Source organism: Prenolepis imparis, unplaced genomic scaffold (genome assembly GCF_030444845.1).
Source record: "Prenolepis imparis isolate NDT839.2.m4 unplaced genomic scaffold, iyPreImpa1.0 SCAF_103, whole genome shotgun sequence".
In the NCBI taxonomy this organism is placed as follows: Eukaryota; Metazoa; Arthropoda; class Insecta; order Hymenoptera; family Formicidae; genus Prenolepis; species Prenolepis imparis.
In genome coordinates, this window is record NW_028141261.1 from 13,809 (window position 1) to 22,878 (window position 9,070).

General features: G+C 25.2%; 1 protein-coding gene across 1 annotated transcript; it reads right to left on the bottom strand.

Moving 5' to 3' along the window:
* Positions 1 to 1,369: 1,369 nt before the first annotated feature.
* LOC145947580 (uncharacterized) lies at positions 1,370 to 8,516 on the bottom strand. Its single transcript, XM_083057374.1, has 9 exons — positions 8,224 to 8,516; positions 7,906 to 8,122; positions 7,033 to 7,086; positions 6,870 to 6,932; positions 6,221 to 6,424; positions 5,574 to 5,895; positions 5,274 to 5,418; positions 3,847 to 3,923; positions 1,370 to 1,629 (listed from the first exon to the last, which is right to left on the bottom strand). Exons 1-9 carry the CDS (start codon positions 8,514 to 8,516, stop codon positions 1,370 to 1,372), a joined length of 1,635 nt encoding a protein of 544 aa, XP_082913500.1.
* Between the last annotated feature and the right edge of the window lie 554 nt (positions 8,517 to 9,070).

Sequence of the window (9,070 nt, forward strand, 5' to 3'; positions counted from 1 at the left end):
TTTGCACATCGTTTGCTTGAATATGTTACAGGTGTAAACGTTTACACGAAAAATATAATCAGCTATCTAATCGCAATTCATGATTGTAAATATTGTCAATTCTTAAATAATAAATAAGGTACTAATGTTATGAATTTCTTACGTAGCATTTATCCTAATTTTATACACTGCTAAGGTAAATGAAAGATGGTGTAATTAGAGTAAGGACATACGTTCAGAAAACGTTTTATTGAAACTTATAAACAGAAGCGATACGAAAGTTTTATTTAATAAAATGCATTATATTTGAAAATTTTCGTATAATAATATAAAAATAAGTAATCAAATAATCTTTTTGACATACATTTGTACAAAGTAACATTTCTATATAATAACAAATTATGTATATAATTTTATATAATTTTATATTTAATTCTTTTAGGCAAATAGAAAATGATGTAATTAGAGTAAAGTTTGGGAAACGTTTTATTGAATCTCATAAACGGAAATTATATACAAAAGTTTTATTTATGTTACGTATATTATTCCTGGTATAATTTATTCTGTATCTGTGTTATATGTAACAGTATAAAACAACACTTGTCTTAAATTGTTATCTCCTGTTATGTATAGTATTTATTAACTGAAATAAAAATATTTACTTTTTCAAAATCTTAACATCATAAAACTTTCTTCAAAGCTAAAATATAACCGCAGTTCCTGGTACACTACATGTAATAATAAAAAGGTAATCAAACACTCTTTGGCGCTACATACATTTAAACAAAATAAAATCTCTATATAATAAATTATGTATTTATATTGATTAGAGAAAATTTTCTTTAAGAACTTCGATATTTATAATCTTGTGAAAAGTAACAATGTCTACTTTAGAAAATAAACTTATAGCTAAGTTTTAGAATTAATTTGATAAAACAAATAATGCACATCACTTTTACAACGACAATTATTTTAGGAACGACAGTTTTTTTTAGCAACGACAGTTTTTTAGACAGTAAATTCAAATAATACTGCTTAATACCGCTATCTGTTTTTTATCACTTTTTATCTTTATGTAATCTTTAAATAAATATGTATTTAACGAACTTAAACTTATTTTGGCAGAACACAATTCATAAGTTTGTCCGCAAGAACGTAATCAAATTACATAAAAGAATATTTAAGAGAGCTTTTAAAAAGTAACATATTGCACAAGTATGATATTGATTCTAACATAAAATAATTTTATCGTATCAAGTAATACTGCATTTTTATATGTAAAACTTATGAAGAACAGTCTTTTAAAAAAAAATGTATTGCTTGGAACAAATCTTATGGATTAATAATTCGAATATAGTTTTCATAAGTCACATTACATATCGGACATCGATTAGCTTCTAAACGTTGAATGCATTGGAAACAACAAGCGCGGTGACCACAGGGAAATGTGTGTTCGTTCGTCAGTGTAGCACACTGTACAAATATCTGAAGAAGATTTTTCTTTGGATGTACTTTGGCTATTCTGCAGAGTCCAGTCCACTGTATGAAATGGATGATCTTCTGTGTAGATATTTCTCTGGTTTACATTTGTGGCCGAGTACAAATGTGCGTAATCATCTTCCTTTGGAATATCATACATTGATGCAATATCTGTACAAAAAAAGATGTTAAGGACATTGTTGAGATAAACCTAAAGTTGATTAAAACAATATTTGCCTGTTTCAAATTTAAAAATGTAAAAATTTAGTTTTTTTTACATTTTATTTTTGTGTATATTGTAAGGAATGGATTTAAGAAACTTTATTGGCCGAAATTAGAAAAACCACGATATCAATATTGTAAAAAAAATGCTAGAAAGCGTGTCAACGTAGAAGCAAAGAAAATACTAATTAAATGATACTTTAAGTCTGTATTCTTCTTCATAGTACCATACAAAACCGAACGTTGAGTGACCGCCCATTTGTACACACATGGTGGCTACATTCACTTTCTATTCAAGCGTCCTATGCATTTGTTTACTAGGCTAAGGTACAATGTAAAATATTTTTTTGATAAATTTTAAATATATATATAATTTGATAAATTATTAATATATGCAAAGTTACAGCTGTATGAAGCTAAGTATGTATAAATAGAAAGATGATTTGATGTAGTATTATAATATGATCCTTTTTAGCATCCTTTTCTTCGACTCTTAGGCAAATATCCTCTTAATCGATATTTAATTTTGAAATAAGCATAATCTGTTGTAATAACCTTACCTTGTAGAAACTAAATTCTATTTTTGTAATGTTTCTTTGATGGTTCATCTATTTTGTGTAAAACCACAGATAATTCTGGCAATTTTTTGAAATCAATACTTTTTTTGTGTGCGTTTTTGTCTTCTCCGTAAGAATTCTCTGTCAATAAACATATTGCAATAGTTAGTAAAAAATTAAAGCAAGGCAGTAATGATAAATTTGAAAGAAAAGTAAAATAAATTAGACATTCACATAAAGATATACTATTTAATATGAACACACAGTTAGCTTTATAAAATTATTATAAGTTTTAATAAGCATATATGGAAGCGTAAATTTTATAAAATAATTAAGTAGCAGAATAAATAAAAATAATGTGTAATGTAATTAATAACATAAATAATGAGTTTATTTATTAAAAATGTTTAACAAATTAATAGAAGAAATAGTAAAATAAATTTAAAAATTATTGTTACCAAATGTCATTAAATATGAAAACTGACACAAATATATGACATTGACGTTAGCATTCTTACCCTTATCAATGGTTAATAGTTTTCTTTTTTTTTGACGTGTCATGCGTGAATTATTATTTTCTGCCTGATTGAATAAGTCTTGTAATGGCGTTATTGTTGCTTTATTTACTTTGTCAGTTTCAATATTATGTGATATGTTAGATTTTGTTACACAAGACACACACAGAGCACTTTCTTCATCAGATGTTGAATTATGTATATGACTATTACTTTCTGCAAAAAGAAATGCAATTGGTATTAATATTTTCGATAATTAACAAAAGAGAATCACAAAAATAAAAGAAAATAAAAAATTCAATAAATTTAATTTAAAAAATTTATATTTATGTTTTGTATCTCTCATATATTTTAACAATATAATCTTGTAACAAATAAATTATTAAAATAAAATTTTCTTGTTTATGCTTAGCTAATTAAATTTGTGTCAAACTTAATTAATTATTAAACCTATTTAATATTTATATGTAAATATCCCACACAGCACAAAACTTAACAGAAATGTTGCAGAAACGTTTCAAAGTTCCAAAACAGTTTCTAAATCACACTAAAACGTCGTTAGAACATTTAAAAGACATATCATAAAAAACGTAACATTTGAAACGTTTGTGCAACCTTTCATAAACGTATTTGTGACAAAATAGCGAACATTTTCATGTATCTAAGACGTACATGAAACATTTTTGAGTAAATTTTGCGAAGATCTCTGAAATATTTTGTGCTGTGTGGGATGTATTTATAAACAAATTGGAGATATATATCTGTTTACATTGTCATATTATAAAGTTAATTTTTATATAAGTTTTAAGTTACTCATAACAATAAATAATATATTATAAAAATAATATTATTACTATTATTTTATATGAGTGTGAACAGATACAGTATATTTAGAGGATATATCAGATCATTTTGAGTAAAAAAATGTAACTAAATCTAATTTAATCAAAACAAGCGCAATCTGAGTAGATTATATTTTTAGAAATATTTATATTATTAAAATCTTATAGTTCCAAATTATATCGCTTTTATTTTCTTTGTAAAATATAAATGAAGCATTGATAATAGATATATTTATATAAAGAGTGACATACCTTTATAAAGTAAATCAGTCTTTAACATATTTTCACATCTATCAGTGAACATGCGTAAGAAATGTTCAAGATTTAACCTAGAAGAAGTAGAAAATACAGTTTTGTTAGGTGTAATATGTAATGAAATATTAAAGAGCAATATAAACATTTGTAATAGAGAAATGCAGAATGTCACAAATATAATAATCTACAATTCAGCAGCAATCGGGAGTAAAAATAGGCATAAATCATAGCTGTTTCGTGACATCATCTTGCATATATCTGTTACTAGTGTCAAAGCAATAGTAATAGATAAGTGCACTTATTTTAAATGAAGTTATTTATTTTGTTTATATTAATTTATAATTTCTGTTATTGCAGAAGTATTAACAAGTGAAGCAAACTTCAGAAGACATTAATACATTTAATAAAAGTATTTAATTTATATTGAGATGCTATCAAATAATGTTAATTATTTTGTATTTTGCTACTTGATGAGTTTAATATAGTAGTTTTAATGTAAACAAGATTTTTTTAGTTAATAAGTGATTTTAAAGCATTAACTTGTTCTTTGTAAATTTTTGAAGATAAACTAAAAATCAAACTAATATTTAATATAACTATTTTTTGAATGTAACATAACATGTCAATAATGTATTATATAATATAAATGTGTGTAATAAAATATATATATATATATATCTTTTTAAACAATATATTTTTTGCTTAAATATTTCTCGTAAAACTGCTTTTATTGAGAAAAATTTTTATTAATTCTCTTGTATAACGCATTGACTGAATTTTGTATACTTTATCACTCCGTGTACGCCAAATTAGAATTTTAATTATTATAAGTAATAAGAATAACATATAATGTGTTCATCTCATTGTTGATTGATAATTGATATAATCTTTACATAAAAATTAAATGTATTAATTATTGAATGGTGCATTTTTAATTTATATTATACAATTATTTAATTACATTCTTTCAATTACAATTAGTTGTTTTATTTTCCAAAATTTGATATTTGATAGCATTTATTTGGTGTAAGCAATTAAAAAATGTAATACTAACAATCTCTAATGATTACCAGGGCGCCATTAAAAGATAGACGTCGATCACAAACTATTACTACCCAGATAGCACCATGTCCAAAATGCACGCATAAGACATCATTAAAAAATCTTTAAGATGTCTTTAAGAAATCTTATGATATGATATCCCAAAGACATCTTAAAAACATCTTAAAGATCTATGGCATCTTATGGGTGCATTTTGGACATGGTGCTATCTGGGTATAGCAGTTAATGTTAGAATTGCGGTTATACAAAATTATTTCTTTTTTAATAAAAACGTTTTCAGTAAGTAAAATATAAAAAATAGTAAAATGTATAATACTTTGACAATTGTCATACTTCAAGAAACACATTTATTATTAACAAACCTGCCAATGATAAAATCTTTTTGAGCTTTCAATATTTCATAATCTCGCCTTCTATTTTTAATAGTTGTACGACACCCATATACTTTAGTTGTTTGTAGACGTTTCAGTTTTATCTCTTGATCGATTATCAATTTGCGTAAATTATCTGTAAGAAAATTTTATCAATTTGTTAACTGTTTAATGAAATAAAAAAATGTTAATCAGAGACAAAGTAGTATCTCACATTAACAATTCTTTTTAATTAAAATGTTTTGTTTCTATTCTTATTTGTATAAAATATTAGAAATATAGCAATATTACCTAAAAAATTCCAAACGTTTTCATGGGCCTTGCCGAATTTTTTACTTGCTATATTATGGAAACTTTCTGTTATATTATTTGTTCTTGCAGGACAATCATAAACACTAACTTTTGATGCCAACGGTAACCAGGTATTGTGTACATAAGTTAGAAAATCATTAACAGCAGGATATTCAGAAGAAGTTTTATTAACTTCAAGTTGTATGATAGAAAGTGCGTCCTCAAAGTAATCAGAAGGAATTAATGCTATAGTCATAGTCATAGATAAAATGCTTCTTGGTGCATCAATTAATCCTAATCGCCGCCATCGACGTAAAAGTGCCTGTAAAAATATTAATATTTAAATCGTAATTTTATTTACATCGTTACAGGATACTATTATTTTGACATGCATTAATATTGTCAATGTTTTGTGAAAATTGCAATTAACTTTATTAAAGCGAGGAAAAACTTGATAATGTTAATTACTAAATAATTATAAATAATTAATAATGTAAACTTTAAATACACTCATAAAATAAATACACACAAGAGCTTCAAAAGCATAATTGTATATCTGCATATTATAATCAATTTTATCTGTGTTGAATAGTGTAAATAAATAATAGAATAAATGATTAATATTTAATAATTCTAAAAAATTAGACTTGATTAAAATGAAACCAGCATCCATGAGCTTCTGCTGCTGGAAATTGTTCACTTATCACCTTCATGGCAGCTGTTTCATAGTCGCTCATTATAAATTTTATGTTTTGTTGAAGTGTTGGCACTAATTCCGCAATTTTTTTCCAAATAGCTGTGTACATATTACTAGATCGACTTTCACATAGAATAAAAATCATACCAATACCCTGTAAAAGAAATATACATATACAAATAAATATACATATATGTAAATAATAAAATACACATTATCCATTATTAAATAATATAATTTATTTAAATATGTAATATAAGAAATATAAAATGTAAAATCTGACTTGTTAATATTCGAATTTTATTAGTTTACTACAATTTAAAAGAAGCAGATGTTTAACAAACATAAATTTATCGTGAAAGATAAAAATAGTCATAATTATATAATTCTTATTTGTAATGTATATATAAAATATTTTCTTTTTTGCTATCTTTACACTTTCTATTATTTTAAGGAAATAAAATTAATGTTTATAATTGAATGAGGTGTCTTTTATAAAGGTTCAAGATTATTACTTTTTTGTTTTCGTTTCTGTTATCATATAATATTATTTCATATATGCCATTCTAACAAGCTGATATTATACTTTTGATACCTACAACATTCATATATCGGGTGTGGATCGAATACATTTGGCTCATTAATGGTGTACGTGGAACAATCTGAAATCAGTTAACATAATTTAAATATATTATTTATTTAGACTTATAAAAACATAATAATAATAATAATGATATACTTCATTATAGTACATAAACTTACATTAAATGTACCATCTATAGAAAGTTCTGTTGATTTTTGCATTTCTTGTAACAGCTCCCCAGACAGCACAGAATATCCAATGGACGTCCAGTTTTGGTTTTTATTTAGTCCAAATGTCCATGGATATAATATGAATGTTTTAAGAATATCCAATATTAGACGTTCAAAGTATATTATATTTAGACGTTTTAAAAACATTCATTTTACGTACAACACAGAACATTTCATTTACATTGCAGCAATATTATAATCTTACAAGTTGCAACGTAATATTGGAGAGACATTATAAGAACATGTAACTGTAATATTTTAAACGAAATATTACTGTAACATTCCAAAAATATTATAAAAACAGTATTCATTAATCATTAGTTCTTTTATTTACCGCTATGTGACGCACGAGGCGCTATCTTTCCCGTATTTAAGATTTGTTATGAGAATTATATATAAAGCTTGCAAATATTGAATATTAAGATTATATAATACGCGAATATCCAAGTATTACGGATAAACAAAATGAACTTACACAGTTTCAACAATTTTTTTTCTTGTTTCTTTTGGATGTTTGCAAGATTTCTGCAATTTTTTGATGCTGTATGTGTACTAAAATAGGTATATTCAGTACTCTAAACTCTAAACATATAAATTTACATATATACCTACACCTATCTACTATAAAATATACGTTCAATGTTCGAAGCAGGTCCAATTTTAGTTCGTTTAATCCTTAAAATGGACATGTTTCGATTGTCCAGAAAAGTAACACTGGACATTTCTAAAATGTCCTAAAGATGTCGAAGGCTCTAATATGGATGTTATAAATACGTACAAAACGTCAATATGTACATTTTTAATACATTTTTAAAACGTCACTGTGCTGTCTGGGTCATTACTTGTAAATATAAATGCTTTCTTTCCATCGCTGCAGGTTATACTTCCTTTGTAGAATTCTTCAAGAGGTACATACGTCAATAAATTCTCAGCAAGAGTTTCCATATTTTTTTGGAAACTTGGACGAAGTTTTATTCTTTCACGGTATAATGTAGATTTCATTGTTGCGTATGACAATCTTATGGCTGTTTCAGGATATCTGTATATACAAAGCAATTGTGTATGTATATATATGTATATGTATGTGTGCATATACACAAGTTATTAATTACTGTTTTAATTCTAATAAATAATATTTACTTTCTGCAAACATTATCAAATATTTCTTTTAAAGGTAAATGTGTTTCTCGACAAAGCTTTAACATCTCTTGTCTCATGATAGATTGTTTTATTTTGTCTTGAGTTTCAATATGATTATGACCATAGATTAAATGTATTTTATTATCTTTATCAATATATACAGATCCAGGACATTTTGAAGATCGACGAGTACTACATCGTAGAATGTTTTTATTGCGCGAATCTGTATTATAAGTGTAATCATCATAAACATAAACTATGGCACCAGGTTGTTTTCCACATATTTCTTCCATCTGGAAAATAATAACGAAATACAGATAATATTTCAAATAAAACTAAAAAAACAAACTAAAAAATAAAATAAAAACTTGAGACTAAAGAACTCTTGCCTCTGTCGAAAATAACTGAATAATTTAAGCATTTGTCTTAAATTGTTAATTTTTAACTTATGGAATATCTAACTAAACATAACATTAAAATTTTTATTATTACAGTATATTATTCGATATATTCGAAGTAAGACACAAAGATTAGGTGACCATTTAAAATGCATAACAGATTTATTATAATTTTGATACATCTGATCGACGTAGTTCTTTCGAATGGAAATATTGAATTTATGAATCTTACAATAATAACTAAATTGAACACAATAACAAAACACAGAAAAATTAAATATGAAGTAAAATATGCATTTTTCGTATTGTCGATTACTTACGTTGATTACGTTGTTACAATGGCACAGGTATCAGTCGAGGGAATTCTTTATAGTAATAAAACAATATCAATTGAAATCGCTTAAAATATTTGTTGCTCAATAAACCGGTTCATTTACTTCAGAAATACG